The following is a 23,508-nucleotide window of genomic DNA, read 5'->3' as shown; positions in this document are numbered from 1 at the left end:
GACCTGCCTGACTCAGGAACTAGACTACTGAGACCGCCACAGAGGATGGGCTCGAGTCCGGTATTCCATTGCCGGACATGTCAGTTCAGCCCCAAGGAGACCGTTTACCTTTCCCCTGCCACAGGCGGACAGTCACTAGTTGGTCGCTCGACATCCGACAAGCCCGGATTTGAGCCCTGACTAGTTGGTTAGAGAGAAATCCCTGCGAGCTTACACAATAATAATCCTTGCATTTGATATAAAGCCTTATCACGTCTTCGAGACGTCTCAAAGCGCTTCACTGTAAAGTGAATCGACTGTATATTTTGTGGGCGAGACGCGACAGCCAATTGTGCACAGCAGCGGCCCACGAACCGTCGAAGACTGAAGCGACTCAATTTATTATCTTTTTCGAAGGAATCATGACATCTGTTCGGCGCCTTTCACCTCGGGAGGACGTCCCAAGGCGCTGGGCGGTCAGATTTTCGGACCCGAGCTGGGGGTCGGGATTGGGGAGAGCGGGAGGGGGTGTGTGTGTGTGGGTGGGTGGGTGGGGGGGTGTGGGGGGGGCGGGAGCGAAGTGATGGAAAGCACGGCCGGAGAGAGAGGAGGGTCTTGAGATGAAGGGGGCGAGGCAGGGTGGGGGGTGGTGGGTTGGGGGGGTGGCGAGGGGAGGCACTGCGGGATGGACTTCCAGAGGGTGGGTGGGGGTACAGCGGCGTAAGGTCCACCCGCCAACGACGGGGTGGGGGGGGTCGCAGAGGTAGGGGAGCAGCGAGGCCAACGGCACTGATGATGGGCTACGCAGCGCAGCCCGGCTCCTCCTCCTCCTCCTCATCTTCATCGTCATCGTCATCATCTTCATCATCATCATCAGGACCTGGCGGCCACCTGCTGAAATCTCGCGAGAGTCCCGGGGGGGCGGGAGCAGACGCTCGAGCGGGAGATGCTGCGTCACGGCGGCCCGCGGGCCAACCCGAGCCCCTCCCCCTCTCCCTCCCTCCCTGACTGACTGACTGGTCGGCCGCCTCCTCCCTCCTCAGCCCCTCCTCTCCCGCCCCTCCCTCCCTCTCCCTCCCTCCCTTCCCCTCCCACACGCAGAGGCGTTCACTCGCTTACGCTCCGAGTCTTGATAGGCCGCGAAAGCCTCGGACTCGCGTACTCCGCTCCCCCCCCCCCCCCCCGCGCTCCGCCGCAAGAGCCGGTCTTGCACCGCCCGCCCTCAGTCCGTCCTCCAGCCTCAGCGGTAATGCGAGTGTGAACGACGAGCTTCTCCCCCCACCCACCCCACCCCGAGCCCAACACCGGACATTTTGTTTATAAAAGCCGGGCCCTCCCCCTCCCTCACTCCCTCACTCTCTCCTCCCGCTCCCAAAAGAAAAAGCCCACCTCAGGTCTCGGCCCCGGTGAAGAGGCGCAGCAGGTGCCGGGCCGCACGATGTTCGCCAAGCGGAGGCCAGAGCTGCCCGCCCTGAGCATCCCGCCCACGGTGGTGGAGGGGCCGTCACCCACCAGCGACGGTAACGCCGAGTGAGTACCGGGAGCCCCGGCGGCGGTGGCGGTGGGTGTGGAGTGAGTGGGGAGGGGGACGGACACCGCCTTCACACGGTTACTCGGCGGCTTCTCCCCACCGGTTAAGGTCTTGTCCGCTTGGACTTTTAATGCGGCAGAAAATTAGGCGGGTTTTTTGTTTGGGTGGTGGTGGTTTGGGGGGAGTAGTGGGGGGGGAAGGGGGCGCGGGAGGGGTTGGGATTCGTTACACGTTCAATAACGGCTGTTAACGAACCGATCTTTCCTCGGAAAAGGCCATGTGTCACTTCCCCCTCCGAAAGGGGGGGAAACGGCGCCCAACACTTCAGCCGAGCGGCCAACGTGTGTTTCACAAGACTGGGCTTAACAGTTAAGTGGACTATAGACAGAGAGAGAAAGAGAGGGAGAGAGAGAGAGAGAGGGGGGGGTGGATGGAGGGATGAGTGGGTGGGTAGGTAGAGGGAGATAGAGAGAGAGATGGATAGAGAGAGAGATGGATAGAGAGAGAGTTGGATAGAGAGAGAGATGGATAGAGAGAGAGATGGATAGAGAGATGAATAGAGAGAGAGATGGATAGAGAGAGATGGATAGAGAGAGAGATGGAGAGAGAGATGAATAGAGAGAGAGATGGATAGAGAGAGAGAGATAGAGAGAGAAAGAGAGATGGATGAACATAAGATTGTGGGATGTCAAGGAGGAAAACTGGATGTGGTGGAAGTCAGAAATAAAAAAGGAAAGTGCTGGGAATCTACCCCACCTCACCTCTGAAAGGGAAACAACAACAGTTACATTTGCACCGCGCCTTTCACGCCGGGAGGACGTCCCAAGGCGCCGGACAGACAGAGTTACCGACCCGAGCTGGGGGCGGGAGGGTTGGGGGAGGGCAGGGCAGAGGAGGGTCTTGAAGGTGGCGAGAGAGGGGCCGAGACGGAGGGACTGCGGGATGGAGTCCCAGAGGGTGGGGGCAGAGTGGCGGAAGGCCCGCCCTCCAATAGTGGGGCGAGCGAGGCGAGGGACTTGAAAAAGGCCAGAAAAGTATATTATTAAATCTGTTCTCATTCGGGGAGGCGATTGACTTTGTTATGGCCTTCCAGTTCTTTTTATTATATATATATATATTTTAAAGGAAGGTAAAATTGAGTCATGGGTTTCTTGAATTGGGGTCATGCAAGCAAGGGTAAGTTTATATATTAAAAAAAAGTAATTCTGCTTGTATCGTTTCTTAAAAAGAAGTGAAAGTGGAGGGTGGGGGAATCTTGTTGTGGTTTCATTTTCTGAGTGCTCTGCGTTGCACATCATTGGAAAGTGGTTCTAAAAAAAATTCAACTATGAAAGAATGTGGGTGGACAGCATTGAGTCCAAATATTCGTTCAACTTTCATGCGGGCACGTGGGTATGAATAGTTTGTTCAAAACTGGTCTCATTCTGGAAGAATGACTTGCAACTCATTTTTTGTGTTCACTTTTTTGTGTATGATTAAGCTAGAGATGATTCGCTCCATTGAAATTGCCCATGGCTGAAAATGCTTTAGAGAAATTCATTGAATAGATCGTGCTATTTATCTTTTACAACTTTAATTTGTCACAGAGGAAATTTCTGAGAAAAGATTGTCACTATTGTGTATTCTGTGGATATTAGATCTCGGTCATTGGTTCTTGGTTCTTTTGCAGGTTCCATACAGTTGGTAAAGCTGCCAACTGCATCATCCTGTGTGTACCTAATCTTTGGGTTTCCTTCTAGTCTAAATATTTCAAGCAAATCTCCCTGCCGCTGGTTAAAGCTTGCTCATCATCAGGAATACAATTTGTTGAGATTATTCAGGGCATTTGACTAGTAAGAAGTAAAATTTGAACATTAAGGTGGTATTTGAGAAGTATGTTGCAAAGGGCGATTGCATTTGTTCAAACCAAACCAAGATCTATACTGAAAGAGTGCTTTACGACACCAGAGAACCATACTGAATGCCTTCATTCTGAACATTTTTCTTAACTGGCTGATATCTTTCACCTTCCAAATTCTTTTAAGTACTTCCTGCCACATTTATCTCTACGTACTTTAGATATGTCTGTATTTTACATCTATCTGATCAAATATCTCTCCCTTCCAGTTGTACATTTGACTGATAGGATTGCTAGTTGCACTTGATTCTGCCATCACTGTCATGATGTTTAAATTGGTTGAAGTGACCTTCATTTCAGTAACAGAATGAATTTTGTTTTCACACATTTGAAAGCCTGTGGAAAAGTGAAAGTACTTTGTTTAAAAAAAAATGTCAGTTGGTAGGACTCTTGCCTTTTAAGTCAGAAGGTTTGAGTTTAAGCCTCATGGTGAACAACAACAAAATTACATTTGTTTAGTGCCTTTCACGTTGGGAAGACATCCCAAGGCGCTGGACAGACAGTGTTTTGGGCGGAGGGCAGGGAAGGAAACAGGGTGATCGAAGGCACGGTCAAAGAGGAGGTTCTTGAGATGGGTCTTGGAGGGGGCGAGGCTGAGGGACTGTGGGCTGGAGTTCCAGAGGATGGAGGCAACGTGGCAGAAGACCTGCCAAGAGTGTGGCAAGCGAGGTGGGGGATGTGAAGCAGGCCGAAGCCCGCTGAGCGGCGGGAGCAAGCAGGATGGTAGGGGATTAGGATGTCGCAGAGATAGCAGGAGCAAGATCGTGGAGGGCTTTGAAGGCGAGGACCAGGATCTTGAACTGTATTCTCTGTGTGATGGGAAGTCAGTGGAGGACGGTGATAGGTCACGGAGCCTGGTCCGGGACAGGGTGTGGGGAGGAGTTGGGGAGAAGTTTAAGCTATAAACTGGGTGAGTGCTGCATTGTTGGAAATGCTGTCCTTCAGACGAGATACTAAACTAAGGTTCTGTCTACCCTGTTCTAGTGGAAGTTAATGATCCTGATTGGCTCACGTCAGCGCCTCCGCACCTCAGGCGCTGACACCATCAGCATCCAAGGCTGCACTCTCCACCTCTCAAAGCCAGTCAGGAACCTCGGCGTTTTGTTCGACCCTGAGCTGTCCTTTCTCCCTCACATCCGCACTACAACTGGCACCGCCTTCCATCACCTTCGGAACATCGCCAGACTACGGCACTACCTCACCCCTCACGCCGCTGAAACCCTGGTCCACGCCTTTGTCACCTCAAGGCTGGACTATGGGAACTCTCTCCTCGCCGGCCTTCCCGCCACCTCCCTCCACAAGCTGCAGGTCATTCAGAACTCTGCAGCTCGTGTACTGTACCGCACCAGGCTTCGGGACCACATCACTCCCACCCTCGCTCGCCTCCACTGGCTCCCCATCCCCCAGAGGATTAATTTCAAGATCCTCATCCTCACCTACAAGGCCATTCACGGCCTTGCTCCCTCCTACCTCTCCAACCTACTATCCCCCTACCTACCTGCCCGTACCCTCCGTTCCTCTGGCTCTGGTCTGCTCCACGTCCCCCGCCCCAACCGCCCTACCATCGGTGGTCGGGCCTTCAGCCTCTCAGCCCCCAGGCTCTGGAACTCCATCCCCCAGTGCCTTCGCCGCTTCCTCCCTTTCCTCCTTCAAGGCCGGTCTCAAAACCTTTCTCTTTGACCGAGCCTTCAGCTCCCCTCTCGACTCTCTTCCCCTCCTCGCTCCCTCCCTTCCCTCCCCTCACCCTGACCATTTCCCCTCCTTGCTCCCTCCCTTCCCTCACCCTGACCATTTCCCCCTCCTCGCTCCCTCCCTTCCCTCCCCCTGACCATTTCCCCCCTGCTCGGGTCATGACCCAACTGTGCAGCGCCTTGGGACGTCCTCCTGACGTGAAAGGCGCTTTATAAATGGAATCTTGTTGTTGTTGTTGTTCTAGCACTATTCAAAAATAAGAAGTTTCTCCCAGTGTGCTGGCCAACAATCCCTCAATACATTTGGTCATTCACTTAACATTTGTGGGACATTGCTGTGTGAAAATTGGCTGCTGTGTTCGCCTACAAAAGACAGTCACTACACTTTACAGTAATTCATCATGTGAAGCGTAATTCAATCATGTCCTCCCAACATGAAAAGTACTATACAAATGTCATTTGTTGCTGTTGGAGTGTTTTGTGACGTTTCAACAGCGTGATAAAGTGCTATATGAAAAGTAAGGAGTATTATGTAAAACTAGGGACAATTTTTGTATAACATTTGCATCCAGCTTTCTATTCTGCAGACAATTGGTGAAACGCATAAATATTCCAGTTCCAGAAATCCAGTACTGCAATGCTGCAGTTTCCTAAATATTCTTTGGGTTGTTAATTTTGATGCTGGTATTTGCAGCAGGCTTGCTTCTTTCTCCAACCAACCCCTCCCCAAAGCTGTAGCTCCTAGGCTTCATACCAGTGGAATGACATCATATGTCTGTATGTATGTTGATTTTAAACAACTGGTTAGGTTAAAAAGATATAGAGAAGGAATGGGAATGCGTTGCTAACAGTGTGGCCCAGTTCTCTTTTATCTCCTTCATCTGCTGGTTTCAAAAGGTGAAGGATTCTCGTGGCACTTTACCATTTGCTGCCATTTCCCAACCAAGTTTCCAGTTGATCGATTGCACAATCTGCGCTCAGTCTCTGTTTAAAATATCTCAAGTCATTCTACTGTCGTAAACCTACTACAAAGGAAATTAAACAAATACATTTCTGTTAGAATTTCTGCTTGCTGCCAGTAGAAATAGTCTCCATGGCAGAATTGTTCAGTTATACCAGCTGCTGCTTTTTGACAAGCAACCTATTAGAAACCTTTTGTTTTTACTCCATACAATATTATTTGAAATTATTGTTAATGGGAATTGTCAAACCTTGCTCTGTCATTACTTCAACCAGTGTGGGTCAGTGTATACATTGGGTTTGGTTAACCACGTCCTGTCTGCAGGCAGAAGACTGTTCTAGATTAATGTTTAGTTCACTATATTTAAATCTATACCACAGCAAAAATGTACTCCCAATAAATTTAGTGCTGACAGAACGTGATGTTGGTATTACCGCAGGATGGTCATGCACCTTGAATTGCAGGTTGTGATAGTTTTCAGATAACTGTGGTCTTAAATGGCAGTTCTGGTCTAAGTCTGGTGGAGTTGTCCTTCAAAGGACAAGTCGATACTTCAAAGATAAGTTCTTCCTGCACATTTGACTTGTTTTTGCAGTGCAGTATCACTTTTAACTTGAAGAACTGCACCGACTTTTCCTGTGAGATAAATCGCGGAGAGAAGTTAATTACCGTAGGGATTGTTGTATTGTGTTACAAGTTTAATTTTCTCTTTTTAATGGGACTACTCTGAGTCAAAGGTGCTTCCTCTAGACATTAGTTCTTCATTTTAGTTCCCCTTAGCGGATGGTGGAAGGAGTCGCTAGCGTAGTTTTGAATGCACATTATATGTGTGTGTGTGTATATAGTAATATGAAACCGTGCACATGCAAAACAATGGAGTCTATAAGCAATACAATACAAATTTACATTTATATAGCGAATTTCATGTCGGGTGAGTGTCCCAAAATGCTTAACAATCCAGCAGAGGAGGAAGAGGCAAAGGAATTTGCTGTGATGAGTCATTTACTGAAGCTTCCAGTCGACGGAAAACTGCTGTCAATATAGATGATCAAAACATTTCCAGCGTTGTATTGAACACAGGCGAGGCCAAAATTGGCATATTGTGTGACCATTACGATACCTATTAAAAAGGATTCTAAACAATGGACACAATTTCAGAGATTAGCATCCAGGATGGTTCTGGGACTATTAATGATTGAAAGTAGGAGTAGGATGGCTGTTTAGATACATTGAGATTTGGATGGGTTGTGGGGCGAGGGGAGAGAAGTTCAGAGTACTTGATGTTTGAGATCGAATGGGGAGGGGAGAAGTTTGTAAGGGAAAGATATCCAGGTCCAGTTGAAAATTGGTAAAACTTTTTTTTACTCCCAATTTTCACCAATACTCGTACGTTTGGATGAAAATTAATCTTGTTATTTCTAAACTACAACGACTTGCATTTATATAGGGCCCCTCACTCAGGATAGATTATTACTAGCACACTCTGTGAAAGATTTCTTAATTCATGGAGACTCTATCACATTCTGATAATTGAAAAGGATTTCCCCTCAGCAAGCTTGTTTGAAGAGAAAGAACTTTCTCAACTAGTATCACGTAGCAATAACCAAATTAACAGTTGCACTGCCCCTGGCTGCGCACAAACCAAGTCACAGTGGAATATAAAGCTCCATTTCAACTCTTTACCTTCAACTAATTCTTTAACTAATTAACTAACATGTTGTATAAACGGAATGTATTTTTTTTAATTTAAAAATTTAAGGGATGTAAATCAATTCCCAGTGATCTTGATAAAATCTCCCAAAAAAGTGGTCCAACCTGAACTTTAATGTTGATTTTTTTTTCTATTTCTCCCAGCAACTGACAATGCTCCTGAGCTTAGAAGAGTCTGTGACCACTGAACTGATAAAACTTACATTTGATTAAATAAAGCAACTTCTGTCAGTTTCTCAAAGCACTTGTCAGGTTCTTCCAGTTCAGTGTTTGTAGGCAAACACGGTAGTCAGTTTGGGCATTGCAGTATTCGATAAACAGCCATGAAATGAGTGAATGTCCAATTTATCTTGAATATTTTTGGACAGGACATTGGGAGAGACCCCTTCTCATTTCAAATAGTGTCAAGGGATCTTTTAACAATTGCCTGTTCGAAAGTGTTTGTTTCTAGTTCACAGAAAAATGGACCGTGTAGCCAGAAACCACAAATAGCTTTTCTTTTGCAGGGGAGTGTTCTGACTAAAACGGTTGCACTTAGATACTCAATTTAGAGAGGTAGCTACTTCCTGTCTCTACTGTATACAGTGATGAGATAGGCTTATAATGTGCTGTAGCCCGTTAAGAGTTTCTGCACTGACTACACCTAAAACTATTTAAAATAAATTTGTGGTGTGTTGTAAATGGCCTAGCACTCTTCGGCTATAGAATTGTATGAGAATATAATTAGGTTCATCTATGCTCCATTCCCACTAAGATTAAATAGTCTCTTTATTCACCACTAAAACTCATGGTTGCTTATGGTATCTGACTCATGGTTGCTTATGGTATGGTATCTGAAACGTAGCAACTTTAGACCTGTATGTTATTTTCACCGAGGTGTCAAACTGTTTACTGGTGGGAGGAGGTGTGGGGGAAGAGGGGAAAGACCAGATGGTCAGCCACCCACATTCCACACGCCATCATTGTACTTCACATCCAGACTTTGCTGAAAGGGTTTTGTTCTGCAGAGCTAACCTGGAAGCCTTGCAGAAAAAGCTAGAGGAGCTGGAGCTTGATGAACAGCAGAAAAAGAGACTTGAAGCCTTTCTAACCCAGAAGGCCAAAGTTGGTGAACTGAAAGATGATGACTTTGATAAGATCTGTGAGCTGGGTGCTGGGAATGGTGGCGTGGTCACCAAAGTTCGTCACAAACCATCCGGACTTATTATGGCAAGAAAGGTGAGCAGTATTTAGAGATTCGTACAATAGGAACATGCGTGGGAGGTAGTTGCATGTAGTGGTTTGTTGTGTAGTTATATTTCCAGTACTTCTGCTGACAAAACGTTCACTGGATTTTGAATGACCAGTGAACATTTCAAGAGCCCAAACTCTGCAGGAAATGCAGATGTTCCTTCAAATATTATGTACAGTCCAACATTCATCGGCTCTTTTGTTTCTAAACAACGGATTATAAGAGTCCTGGGATCTTAAGAACATAGGAACAAAAGAATTAGGAGCAGGAGTAGGCCATTCGGTCCCTCGAGCCTGCCATTCAATAAGATCATGGCTGATCTATTCTAACTCCACCTACCCGCCTTATCCCTATATCCCTTAATCCCTTTATCCACAAGAAATCTATCAATCTCAGTCTTGAATATGTTCAAGGACTGAGCATCTACAGCCCTTTGGGGTAGAGAATTCCATAAATTCACTACCCTCTGAGTGAAGAAGTCTTTCCTCAACTCAGTATCCCTAATTTTAAGACTGTGACCCCTGGTTATAGTTTCTCCAACCGGGGGGGGAAAGTCTCCCACTATCTATTCTGTCGTGCCCTTTAATAATCGTATAGGTTTCTATAAGATCACCTCTCATTCTTCTATGTTTTAGAGAATATAGGCCTAAATTGCTCAACCTATCCTCATAACTCATCCCCCTCATCCCAGGTACCAACCTAGTGTATCTACGTTGTACCCCCTCCAAGGCGAGTACATCCTTTCTTAAATAAGGAGACAAAACTGCACACAATACTCTCGGTGTGGTCTCACCAGGGCCCTATACAGTTGCAGCAAGACTTCCCTACTCTTATATTCTAACCCTTTTGTAACAAATGCCAACACACCGTTAGCCTTCCTAATTCCTTGCTGTACCCGCAAACTAATTTTTGTGATTGGTGTACAAGGACACCGAAGCCCTCTGAACGCTAACACTATCTAGTCTCTCCCCTTCTAAAAANTAATCTGCTCTACTGTTTTTGCCACCTAGGTGGATGACCTCACACTTCCCTACATTATACTTCATCTGCCACCTATTTGCCCACTCACTGAGCCTATCTCGTTGCATTTTTTCAATGTCGTCCTCGGTGTTTACTCTCCTTCCTAGTTTAGTGTCATCCGCGAATTTGGATATATTAAGTTCGATGTCCTCATCTTGATCGTTGATGTAGATTGTAAATAGTTGAGGCCCAAGCACTGATCCTTGTGGCACTCCACTAGTCACATTCCGCCATTAATCTTGGTAGATTAACACAAATCCATTATCTACCACTGCTTCTAACCTATCTGTGGGTAGGTTGAATTTGGCATTGCAGTATTTTGGGGGATGTGGATAATTGGAGCAGATGCACTGTAGAAATCTGATTATTAAGAACTGTAGAAAGCCATTATAATTAGTTAATTACACCATGGTTCGATTTTTCCATTAATATGGTGGAGTAAAACAGCAATGGGATCATCTAACTCCCTCTTCTTCTTCTGCAGCTGATTCACTTAGAAATAAAGCCAGCTATCCGCAATCAGATCATCCGTGAGCTCCAAGTGTTACATGAATGTAACTCACCATATATTGTGGGCTTCTACGGAGCATTTTACAGTGATGGAGAAATCAGTATATGTATGGAACACATGGTAAGTGCTGATGCTCTTTATAGGAAACAAACTTTTTTAAGTCTTCCAAATCTTAAACTGAAAGCAGCAATTAAGGTAGAACGAGTGGAGAATAGAAATGTAACATTGATGTTCTTTGGATGTTACATTGCCAGCCTGGCCTGTGGGAGATCTGCATTCCATCTGACTTCTGTCATTTGACTTCGATAAGCTCTTGGGTAATTAAAATTGGCAGCTAATCAAGGTCCCACTGTATGTGCAAATATCAAAATATTAACTAGTGCCTATTACTATTCCACTAGTAACCGAATAAATCCATTTATGACCCTTGCTGTGAGGTAAGGTTGCTGTTGTGAGGATTACTATTGCAACACATCATCAGTGGATTAAACAAACATGTCTCTCACCGGGGTCTAAATCTATCTGATGTTACTTGTTAGTGAGTGAATAGTCTGACTCAGTGAATTCTGATTTGCAATGCTAGAAAGAACATAAGAATTAGGAGCAGGAGTCGGCCATTCGGCCCCTCGAGCCCTGCCCCGCCATTCGATAAGATCATGGCTGATCTTCAGACCTAACTCTAATTACCTGCCCTATCCCCATATCCCCTAATCCCTCTGTTTTTTTAAAATCTTATCAGTCTCAGCCTTGAAGATATTCAAGGACTGAGCATCTACAGCCTTCTGGGGTAGTGAATTCCATAAATTCAATGCCCTCTGAGTGAAGAAATGTTTCCTCAACCCTGTTCTAAAAGGCTGACCCTTAATTTTAAGACTGTGACCCCTGGTTATAGATTCTCCTACCGGGGAAACAGACCCTCAGTGTCTACTTTATCAGCGCTTTAAGAATCTTATATGTTTCAATAAGATCTCCTCTAATTCTTCTGTACTCTAGAGAATGTATCCCTAGTTTATTCAGCCTATCCTCATAGGTCATTCCCCTCATCCCAGGAACTAACCGAGTGAATCTACACTGCACCCCCTCGAGGGCAAGTGTGTCCTTTTTTAAATAAGGAAACCAAAACTGCACACAATACTCTAGGTGCGGTCTCACCAGGGCCCTATACAGTTGCAGCAAGAGCCAACGTCGAAGGTTCAAATATCCTGTTGCTGTGAATGTTCGCCTGTCACAAGCCAGCTATCCCTGTGGTAATGTTTCTGACAGCATCTTAAAACCTAAATGGAAGGGGAAGTATTCAAATGAGAAAGTAGCTGTCACTTTTGGCATTGTGACATCGCTGCATGACACAAAACGACAACAACAACTTGATTTATATAGCGCCCTTCACGCCGGACAGCATCTTGGAATGCTTAAAGGTAGGGCATTTATTACCAAAGACCAATGCTGTATTGCACTAGACAGCTTGGTTATCTAAAGAAAATTAAATGTACTGTATTACTCTATGTAAACAACATGCATGTGAGCCTGCGCTCTTGAGAAGAGAAAGCCTGTGTCAAACTCACAATTCACTTCTATTTATTGAACTGTTCAATTCCAGTTTCAAGTGTAACATTTCAAAGATGGTGACAAATGAACTAAAGAGGAGGAATAAAATCTAAACAATGAATATAGTTCCTGTTTTCTCAGTCCTGGTGTGCAGACCCATTACTTTTTAATGCAATTCATTGTGTAAATGTAAACAGCAATATCTATTTGAAAAGCTTTCTGTTAAGTTGGACCATTAATAATGCAGGAACCTTGTTCTGCAGAATTGAATGTAATGATAAATGGGAAGATTAGGCTGGAGGACTGATGTTGTTCTCCTTGTAATATAATACGTGCATTTGATATAGAGCCTTATCACGTCTTGTAGACGTCTCAAAGTGTTACAGAATGTAGTGTAAAGTGAATTGACTGTATATTTTGTGGGTGAAACACGGCAGCCAATTGCCACAGCAGTGTCCCACAAACAGTCGTGGATTGAGTGACCAATTTTTTTTAAGGAGTTATTATCCCCTGAAAAGCGATCCACCAATCGACTAACAATTGGGTTCCTACTTACTGCGAGGCAAATGGAGGCATGTGGAGTAAGGAAACTTGCCCAACGTTTCTCCATGCTGGGATTCAAATCCAGATCCTTCGCTTGCGAGGCGAGTGCTCTAACCACTGACCTACAATACCCAAGTGGGGCATGCTTTCATCTGAGTTCTGTTTTCTAACTTGCGCTTCTATCTTGACAGCAAATGAGAACATCGGTACTTCAAATTGAATTTATATTATAGTATTTATAACAAAAGTATCAAATGTAAAATAGTTTTGAGCTTTAATATTTTGTGTTACTCTTAAAATGTGGAACTAATGTGACAGAAGCTAAAGCAAGGGCTTATTTTGAATGGTTGACCTTCTATACATATCACTTTATACTTTTCAAAAGGGGCACTTGGCCTGCATGTCTGGAGTTAAAGGCTTGAGTGACCATTTTTCATCATAACAACTTTCATTTTCATAGTGCCCTTCACGCAGGGTAGCATCTCGGAGCACCTTGGAAAACAAGTTTTCCCATTATATGTGAACTGAATACAGCACAGCAACAAGCAATAAAATTGGCTTCTGTGTCTGCATGGTAGAGAATGGTGAACTTGAGTCCGGATTCTTGCTCCCGATCACTATGCAGTATGTGTGCACATTGGTTGAGCACAGGAAAAATCTGCCAACATTCGCTCAAACTAGAGTGGCCGATTGGGTGAAGTTCTCAAGATTTGCGAGCGTGTGTGGGTGTCTGGCCCAGCTTTGCTGCCTCTCTTCCTACCTTCAAAACCCTCCTAAAAATGTATCTTTTCAAAAGTGCTTTTGGTTAACATTCTTAAATTTCCCTTCCCCCGCTCCTTAAAATTATAAGAAAAATGTTCATCTTACATGAAAGGCTATAGCAATCTAAGCAGTGTTTTCCACCCATTCCCTCACAATATGAACTTTCTAACCAGCAGAGGGCACACTTCATATACCACAAAACGTCAGCACTTTCGTGAAAGTTTAAGTAACTGTTCGAAATTCTAAAATTCTAATTCTGCACTGAATAAGATACAGTTAAACATTTTGTCTTCTGAAAGGATAATGGGATTGGAGAAGCTTTAATGGAAGAACTAGCAGTAGCTGAACGGCCTCCTTCCTGTGTTGTAACTTTTACAATTATCAACATAGTTTAAAACCAGTGGTGGCCAACCTGTGGTCTGTCTACCCCCACCCCTGTGTTTGACTGTTAGTGATTTAATAATAATCCCTCCAAAGCCAAAAACAATAATAAACATTGGTCATTTTCAATCTACGACTGTTTGTGGGACATTGCTGTGTGCAATTGGCTGCCGCGTTCGCCCACAAATGTACAGTCAATTCACTTTACAGTGTGTTCTGTGAAGCGCTTTGAGGCGTCCTCCCGACGAGAAAAAAGCGCTATATCAAATGCAAGGATTATTATATTATGGCATCATCACAAAATATTCAATCAAGAACATTTTATTTTGTTGGCCAACCATAAAGGTTGTGGGCCTTCTCTCTCCTCCCAGCCCCCGCCTCCACAAAGGTTAGCCACCACTGCTTTAAATTAACATTCATGCAAAAAAGCTGCATTGTCCCATCTTAAGAAAATATTCATACTACAAAATGATCTAATCACGGCGCAAATACCTGAACATTTAATTACCAAATAGGAGATTATAACCGTTATTGCCTAGCCGTGCTCCTAGATAAGGTTGTGAGTGTGGAGGTTCATCTCAGGATAATCTGGCAGAGCACGACTTGTTCCAGTTACTTGTGAAATCGTGACTTGTGGAGCCCTGGAAGAATCCACAGCTCAAATGTAAATTGGCGTCCGTCGTTTTCTTAGTCGTTTAATCATGATTGAATTTTTCTAATGCACTTTCACTTGCATTCAGGATGGTGGTTCTCTGGATCAGGTGCTCAAAGAGGCCAGGAGAATTCCAGAGGAAATCCTGGGTAAAGTCAGCATTGCAGTAAGTATAGTAATGGCTGGGAGCACATAGAGAATGAACACAGAGTTAGAAATGCACTCAGTATCCATAATGGAGCAAAGAGAAATGTTCTGCTTTAATTTAACTAAATGTCATGGTTCAAGAATATTCTACAGTACAATAATTCATAATTTTAACACTACAAAACTTTATAATTTTAACGTCACAGGATTTTTTTTTAGCAATTGCAAATAGTATGTAGTGGTGACAGGAGTCAAGAATGTTGCATCTTCAAATGTTCTGCATTGACTCCTTGGATCTCTCTATGCCACGTGTTATTCCCTGGCTGGAATCTGATTCCCAGACCTCTGCCTGTGCCAGCCTCTCAGTTGAGAATAAGAGTAAAATGCTTTACTGACCTTCTGGTTTCCTCCCTCTTCTTGGCTTGGTACACTACACTCCCCCCACTTTCCCATTCTATTTGTGCTGAATTGTTACGATCCCCCTCCCAAGCCTTCTAAGAGGTTACATCAAATGCAAGAATGATTATTATTCCCATATCCCTTCTTGTGCCCTCTCCTGGAACCAGTCAACTTGACTTCCCTTTTCCTCACCTTACCAGCTCATCCGATTTCCTGTTTCAGCATAGAGCTGCTGAAGATGCATTGGTGACTAAAGTGTCAGCATGGCTCGATTGGTAGGGCTCTTGCCGCTATTGAAATTAACTCCAGAATGATCTCTCATAATTCCTGAACATATTTCCTTAGCAACAAAGAATAGTAATAATATAGCAACAGTGACAGATGCTATTAACATTGATTTAGCAAATACTGCAGCTGAAGCTTAGATGAGATCACATGCAAGTGCTGTATTTTCAGGAATATTTTTGTTTGAAGGGTAATTGATGTAACCCACAACTTAATGTGCCCACTTTAATATCCTATAGCCTAGCTGCACCAAGCTTGTCAGTTCGAATTGCAGTAGACTTTTTTCTGCATACTCATTTATTGTGCTTGTACAGTTACTTACTTATCAGACGGTCCAATAACTAATCCTCAAGTTATATTTACACATCACCTTTCATTTTAAAAGTCTTGAGACACCTAACAAACATAGTGGAGCACCAAGGAAGGAGGCAAGAGATTAAGAATGTGTTGGCCACTTCTACCCTCAGACTTACTATTTTCAGTGTTGTAATACTTTGATCCATTGAAACAGGAGCAGGTCAAGCAGCACATCTAACCTGTTTGTGGAAATGTGTGTTGGAAATATTATGTTGACAAACCAGGAGGACTCCTAATTTATCTGTGGAGATTTTTTTCCAAAACAGTTAAGTCTGTTACGGAAATGCAGTGTTCATTTATAATTCTCACCAATCATTTCCGACCATCATTTAGCAAGCTTTTTTTAAAAAAATTGCCATTTGAACATTTGTCCTGTACCAATTTTGAATGGTGTGAAATTAAAGTGCCTGTTTCAAAGTGCATTTCTTCTTCAGGTTCTTCGAGGGTTGACGTATTTAAGAGAGAAGCACCAAATCATGCACAGAGGTGAGATGGAGATGAGATTTTCCTATATTCCTATATTACGTGACTGCTGCTCTTGAGGATGACTGTGGGATCCGGAGATCAGCATTCTAAGCTTTAATTAAATCTCTAGAATGCTGCTGGGGAATATTTTATTGGTTTTGTCTTTATTTTAGTAACTAATACATTGACTTCGGACACAACAACAAAATTACATTTCTGTGGCGCCTTTCATGTCCCAAGGCGCTGGACAGATAGAGTTATGGACACTCTCGTTTTACCTTAATGATTTTTTGTGAGTTTATAGCACCCTTCTTCACATAGGAAAGCATCTAGGAGCACTTCACAAAGATAGGGGTGGGTGCTGAGAGTCGGAGAGGGTGATGGAGGATGGAGATTTGAACATGACTTGGTTCTAGAAATAGTTTTTTAGAATTTAAAGACCAATAGAGAGGGGGCTAGATGTGAAGCAATATGGAGGGGGGAGACATTAGGTTCACAAACTAATTCATTTTTTATTGTCTTTATTTGTAATACGTAGTTTAACGTCAAAATGCCAAAATAAGAGCAGTAGTCTTTTTTCCCTACTTTGCCTCATTCTTGTTCCTTTTCTTCCAAACTTCAGACGTGAAGCCATCCAACATCTTAGTGAATTCCCGTGGTGAAATTAAACTTTGTGATTTTGGAGTTAGTGGTCAGCTGATCGACTCAATGGCAAACTCCTTTGTGGGGACTCGCTCCTACATGTCTGTAAGTCTTTGTAGCTTCTCTACAGTTTAAAAGCATAGGGCTGAGATCACAGTGACCCACTATTCTTCCCTATGTGTTAACATTCGTTTTTATATTCTTCTGCGTGATGTGTGTGTTGCATTATCAAAGCTGTTCGTTTCTAGCTGTATTGCTCAGATAGCTGTGACGGAAGATGGAAGCATTGCAAAATGTAATGCTCGCCAGATATTTAACCTACTTTGCAGGGTCCTCACCAACCTTCCCCGACCCTCAGAACTTCTTCTGTTCTGAGAACATCACTGTAATTCTAAAATGAGCCTTCTTATTTTTAGTTACCCTTTCAATAACCTACCTTTAGACGGTTTTCAAATGTTATATTTTTATATGGATCCACAATTGTTCCTCCCAAAACTACCAATGTAGATTAGAAAGTAGAACTTGAGAAATGTACAGAAGTACCTCTGTGCTCTCTGAAATTATAGCCATTGTTATATAAAAAGGGTTTAGTACAATTTAATTTGAGAAAATGGTAGTTGCAATCTTTGTAGTACAGACAGGTAGTATTAAGTTGAAATGAAAAGGTTGATGAGGTGCAATTTTAGTGATGATGGGAGCACCAGCAGAATGAAGATGTAATGACAGGCTAAATCAACCCTTTTCTTTTGATGGGAAGATAAAAATCATGTGACCTGGTTGGAATTAGTATTTGCTCCATAATCACTGGACAGGAATCAGCAAAGCCATTGATTGCTGCAATAGCGTTGATTGAGATTTCCATCCAAAAATGAGAGCTGACAGGTTAGTCTAAATCAGGGCAAGGGGTTTGAGTAATTGACAATCTCAAACTTTCTGGTGGGTTAATCGATTCGGTGATTATAGTCATTACATTTTACAGTCATTGCATTTTGGTCATTACATTTTCATTTCAAGACTCTTTAGGGTGAATTCCACTCAGTTAAAAGGGTGCTAATGCGATAAATGATAATTTATTATACAGCAATACAAATGGCATTGAAATATCTTATGAACGGCCACCTCCCCTGCACCATCACATTCAATGTCTTCTCCATTCCGTCACCTCTTTGACAAACCTAGTAAAGTTTCAGCACAAACTCAAATCTATGCAGGATGCATCTGTCTGTCCATAGAGATTTGATAATAGCAACAACAAATTACATGTGTTTAGCAGCTTTCACGTCAGGAGGGCATCCCGAGGCACCTGATGTGGAGTTGTCTAAAAGCAAACCTAAATTTAGAGCAATTCAGATTTAGTACAGATTGCAAACTGTGAATGGTTAATGATATTGAAGCGGTGAAATTCCCTTCTCTTTCCACAACTGGGGTCATTAACTTTGAGAGGGTGAAAAGAAGAAATGTGAAGTTTTTTTGTCTCCCTCTGCTTACATTCCCTGCCAATTCCTATCCTTTTTCTGTCTGTCTGGACATTTCTTGCCTCTCTGGCTTCCCATTACCATTTAATCATTTGCTGCCGTTGCTTTCTTCTGTGGTAACGGTTACTGCTTAGTCATTATCCATTAACATTGAGAGCAGAATTGCCACACAACTAACTGCATTAAGGGCATTCCGTTCTCTTTTGCCAGAGAATGAACCCACCCTACAAATACTGTACCATTACTTTTCATTTCTTTTTAAAAATCTTACCATGTATAGGATATTGCATTGTTGCCATGTGATATCATTTGTGCCTGACATGCTGGGTCTCAGTTTATGTAAGTTGCTACACTTTTTTTTCCTCTTTGGCAGCCTGAGAGATTGCAAGGCACCCATTACTCTGTGCAATCCGATATCTGGAGTATGGGGCTATCCCTGGTGGAGTTGGCCATCGGCAGGTATCCCATCCCCCCTCCTGATACGAAGGAGCTCGAGGCCATCTTTGGGCGGCCTGTGATGGATGGACCAGCAGGAGAACCTCACAGTACGTCACCCAGAGCATGGGCTCCGGGTCGTCCTATCAGTGGTAAGAACAAGACAGATTTGCTTCTTAAGCTTGTTTTTGGAATCTATTTTACTTTAAATCATCTTATTTTGTGCTGTTTGAATCTACTGCCAATCTTTGCTCTACAAACATCAAGTTGGCTGCATCCAATAACTTTTCTTTCACCAGCTTTAGTGATTTCACACATTTCCAGTCATCAGATACCAGATTTTTTAAAAAATGTCACTGCTAGAAACAGTCTATGCTATGCTATTAGTATTCCCACTATTTAAATCCTGACACCATGACTAATCCAGGATCATTCACTTCCCATAATTGAGCTATCGTCCTTTCAGAAATGGGCAAGCACTTTGAGACAAGCTGTCAGTCCAGAGATCTGTATTTACAACAGGGGTTTTATTGAGAAATCTGAATAAAGCTGCCATGAACCAAAGCATAAGATCTCAGTCTTTCCCATCCCATTTTAGCTCCTCTCGTTAACTCCTCTCGTTTCTCTTTTCACCCTGCTCCCTTTGTACTATTGCAAATATTAGTGCTCCATCTTGCTCTCTCAGCAAGAGAAAATTAGTGACCACTATTAGGAGACTTGGGTCTCCTAATTGCTGTGCGTGATTGGCTAGCGTGTTTCGCCCACAAAATAAAGTAAATTCACTTTACATTATATTCCGTGAAGCGCTTTGAGACGTCGTGAAGATGTGATAAGGCGGTATATCAAATACAAGGATTATTATCATTATCGTTGTTATTATTGGGTGCTTCGGACTCTTAACACATAACTACAATCAAGTCAATCTCTTCCAGTGTTCATGCTTCCAGGTGCTAGGAAGATCAAATCTCTCAGTTGTAATAAGCGAAATCTTTGTATTCTTAATAAGTTGTATTGCTAGCAGGCTGTATTAAATCCGATTCTTGCATGTAGCTGTGTGATACAAAAGAAAGGGAAGAATGAATTGCTTCAACTGACTCACTCTCTTTTTATTGTACAGGACACGAGAGTCGGCCAGCCATGGCTATTTTTGAACTTCTGGATTATATTGTTAATGAGGTTTGTGCTTTCCCAGCATCTTTATACTGTGAGGTTCATTAGCAAATCACATGCTGTAATGAAAGAATATCTCCTCCCCTAAAGTGTTTGTACAAAGACATTTTCCATCGACTTTACTTTAGCCCAATTGCAGTCATCACTAATGTACAGTCCATTTTTTTGGTTCTATTCCAAATAGCTTGAGCAAAGTGAAGTCTGCATCTGGGGAAGATTAATCAGATGTGTACACTCTGTTTTTTCAAGATGACTATTTGGAAGAGTTTATTTTCAGTATTGTGTAACTTTTAATAGTTTTACTGTTGAGGTTGGTTGCCTAATAATGCATGTTAAATTTGCTAAAACTTTGCATAAACTGACTCCTTTTTGTCAGAAGTAGCATGTTGCCCTCTGGAAATTGCATATGATCATTCTATGAAACCACCGCTCGTGATCCTCTTCTCCCTCCCCCCCCAACTGTATCTTTCAGCGACTCTTGATGTGTTCTGGAAGGAGACACATGAATTGGCCTGAGTTTTCAGTGCGTGAGACTATCTGGCAACATTGGGCAGGAAGAACTTTTGCCGTCCTCAAGAGAGCAAACTGACTGTTTTATTTTTCATTCCAGTCTCCTCCAAAACTCCCAATTGGTGTCTTTACACATGACTTTCAAGAGTTTGTGAATAAATGGTGAGTTGTACTGGGTTGCTTACAGTAAATTCCATCTTGTGAACATTATGATTCCTGGTAGTGATCCTAATGAGCCTTTCAGGAATGGCAATCAAGCCGATGTTTAATTAGTCATTAAGCAAGCAGCCATTTTGAAGTGGTCAACACAGCGTCAACCGTTCTCTGGTATTCTAGCATTGTGCTGAACCATTGATGCATTTGGGTAGGACAAAGGCAAAGTTGGGATGGGGTCATCAAACAGGACATTAATAAGTTGAGAAGGCTAGCTAACCTTTCTTGTTATTCTTAATTTAGAAATTAAAAATGAAGCTGTGTAGGTGGAGTTAATGTCCACTATTGTTGCACAAAGAGTAGTATGAAGTTGTGAACAAAAAATAGTGCTTTATGCTGTTGCTGGATTGGTGCTGTGTTATTGAAGGGTGTGCGTGCATTGGAGAATTAGGATTTGACCTCTGGAAGGTCTGCTTTTATTTTGTTAGTCATTTATTTACATTTGGGATCTGGAAGCTTTTGTGAGGAGAGGGGGAGTGGGTAGCTGCAAATAATTAATGCTGTTGGCATTGCAAACAACGATGCTGTGGTGAGGAGATTGAGCGGCTTTTTGTAAAAGCTGTGGGATTGATTAAAATGTCTGTGAGGATGGAAATAAACCCTTTCGTTGTGATCTTCGAAACAAAGAGCTGTAGAGATTTGGGTCCTGTTTTTTATATTAATCTTAAAGGTTTGCTGAACACTTTTTTGGTATTGTTCATGCGCTTTCAATTTCACACTCAGCACATGCAACACGTTGGCGTGCGAATGCACGCTCCTCTGAAACCACATGGTGGAGTAATCAACTTATCAGAGTTTGGAGAGGTTTTAAATTGAAGGAAATGTGTTTATATTTGATTGTGGGCCTGCAATGAAATTATGAAAGATCAATATTCACTTTTAGTTGTAGAGAAGAGTTGATTTAGGTGTGTTGAACAGCTCCGATTATCATTGGTGGGGGGGGGGGAGAATTTCTTTTAATGTTTGCTAATAAGATTTTACTTAATTTTAGCTTGTTCAAGAATCCAGCTGAAAGAGCAGACTTGAAACTTCTTATAGTAAGTACAACATTTTCGCTGTTGAGCCCTTTAGAAGTACAGTAGATAGACGATTGTCTTCACTAAAAGACGAGCCCCATTGTGAACCAGCGAATAGCGCAGATTATTGGATATCACACAAGTATAAATACAGTGCAAACTGAAGTTATTCCATAAGGAGTTATTCTGTCATAGCAGTACATACTAAGTTCTTTGTTCTCTCACACATTTTTTAAAATGTTTTTAAGAGCTGTGGGATTGATTCAAATGTAAAATTAAATTACCTTTTAAAAATTAAATTGAATTTTTAAAAAATTAGATCTTGAAGACTGAGGCAGATGGATTTTTGTTAGGTCAGGGTATCAAGGGATATGGGGCAAAGGCGGGTAATTAGAGTTGAGATACAGATCACCCATGATCTAATAGAATGGTGGAGCAGGCTCGAATGGTCTTTCCCCTGTTCATTATTTTTTTCTATTTGAGTCGATCTAATTTTCTATTTTATCCTAAATCATAATACACTTGAATCTTTGTTTAACATCTGCTTGAATTGTTAAATGTAATACGTTATTTCCTTTTGAAATTTTCGAAGTTCTGTTTTCTACTTTGATCTATATTTGTTTTGCAGTTTGGCTGTTTTGGCTTTTTTGGCAGCTTTGCGATGTATAGTTACCAAATATGCAGCAAGTCCATCCCTGTTGTTGGGTGGGGGGGGCAAGAAAGCTCTTTTAATTGACTGCACCATGTGATATAAACAGATCATACCATTTTAACTCTGATAAAATTCCAACATGTTTTGACATTTCCTCAAGTGAAAACCAGAATACTTTTGATATCTGCAAACCTGAGTTACGATTCTTTGCTTACACACAATGCAGCGATGCCCTTGCTGGAACTGTGAATGGTGAAGTGACAATTTGAGGGCACCAGTTATGTATTCAGTCTCATACAGATCATTGGAAATCTCACACTTTTGGTGTAATCATGCTCTTTTGAAATTAGAAACACTATAATTGTGTTTCATTAAGGTTCAAGTCTCTGGTAGCTGTCCTGAGATTTCCTTTGTTGTTCGAGTCTCCAATATAATAATAATAATAATAATCCTTGCATTTGATATAGCGCTTTTCACATCGGGAGGACGTCCCAAAGCGCTTCACAGAACACACTGTAAAGTGAATTGACTGTATATTTGTGGGCGAACGCGGCAGCCAATTGCGCACAGCAGTGTCCCACAAACAGTCGTAGATTGAAAATGACCAATTTATTATTGTTTTGGGTTTTGGAGGGATTATTATTAGGCTCTGTGTGGAGTAAGGAAACTTGCCCAAGGTTTCGCCCTCTGCCTGGAATTGAACTCAGGTCTCTCACTTGCAAAGCGAGTGCTCTAACCACTGAGATTGGAAGAACATGTGACAGTCTACAATAGTATCTTGTAAAATTTCGACTTCTTTTATTCCTTCACAGACTCACACCTTCATTAAACGCTCTGAAATCGAGGAAGTGGATTTTGCTGGTTGGTTGTGTAAAATCATGGGACTGAACCAACCCAGCACCCCAACACGCACCGCTGTGTGAAGAACGACGGACGCCCCCCCCCCCCCCCCTCCCCATTGCTCCCATCCACCTCCACCAACGTCTGTCAAGCGCTGCCATTTTACATACGGCACCAATTGGAACTCTCCATGCACTCAGAAACTACATGAGGAGTTTTGCATCCAGGCAGTGTTGGCTATTTTTTTCCAAAGCAATGTCTTTCTTTAGCTGGATCAATAACTTGGTTATATTTTTGGGTTTCAACCTGGTCAAGTATAAGCTACCCTGAAAGATGTCCTCTCTGAAAAGTAGTACCCAGCCTGTACATGACGGCTTTCCAAAAGATGCAGCAGGCTTATCCCTCGAATAACTGAGCCATGCAGATGAGACAGGTCCTAGTTCAATCCCTGATCTTGCTGAATAGTTGGTGTTCTAGGGATGCTGCTA

At 42.9% G+C, this 23,508-nt stretch overlaps 1 protein-coding gene across 1 annotated transcript; it reads left to right on the top strand.

The window, feature by feature from the left end:
* The first annotated feature begins 1,311 nt into the window (after positions 1 to 1,311).
* Positions 1,312 to 23,131, top strand: LOC103183530 (dual specificity mitogen-activated protein kinase kinase 2). Its single transcript, XM_007901080.2, has 11 exons — positions 1,312 to 1,509; positions 8,777 to 8,987; positions 10,505 to 10,651; positions 14,503 to 14,580; positions 16,037 to 16,088; positions 16,690 to 16,814; positions 18,558 to 18,771; positions 19,737 to 19,795; positions 20,400 to 20,461; positions 21,504 to 21,549; positions 22,993 to 23,131. The coding sequence occupies exons 1-11, from the start codon at positions 1,418 to 1,420 to the stop codon at positions 23,101 to 23,103; spliced, it is 1,197 nt and encodes a 398-aa protein (XP_007899271.1). The 5' UTR covers positions 1,312 to 1,417; the 3' UTR covers positions 23,104 to 23,131.
* Positions 23,132 to 23,508: the final 377 nt, after the last annotated feature.

The sequence above is a fragment of the Callorhinchus milii genome, unplaced genomic scaffold (assembly GCF_018977255.1).
Source record: "Callorhinchus milii isolate IMCB2004 unplaced genomic scaffold, IMCB_Cmil_1.0 Scaffold21, whole genome shotgun sequence".
In the NCBI taxonomy this organism is placed as follows: Eukaryota; Metazoa; Chordata; class Chondrichthyes; order Chimaeriformes; family Callorhinchidae; genus Callorhinchus; species Callorhinchus milii.
This window is presented reverse-complemented; position numbering and strand designations above follow the sequence as displayed.

Coding starts and splice junctions, on each gene's coding strand:
- LOC103183530 (XM_007901080.2), top strand. CDS start 1,418: ATGTTCGCCAAGCGGAGGCCAGAGCTGCCCGCCCTGAGCATCCCGCCC. Junction 18,772..19,736: donor TCCGGGTCGTCCTATCAGTG/GTAAGAACAAGA, acceptor TTTATTGTACAG/GACACGAGAGTCGGCCAGCC. Junction 20,462..21,503: donor CAAGAGTTTGTGAATAAATG/GTGAGTTGTACT, acceptor ACTTAATTTTAG/CTTGTTCAAGAATCCAGCTG.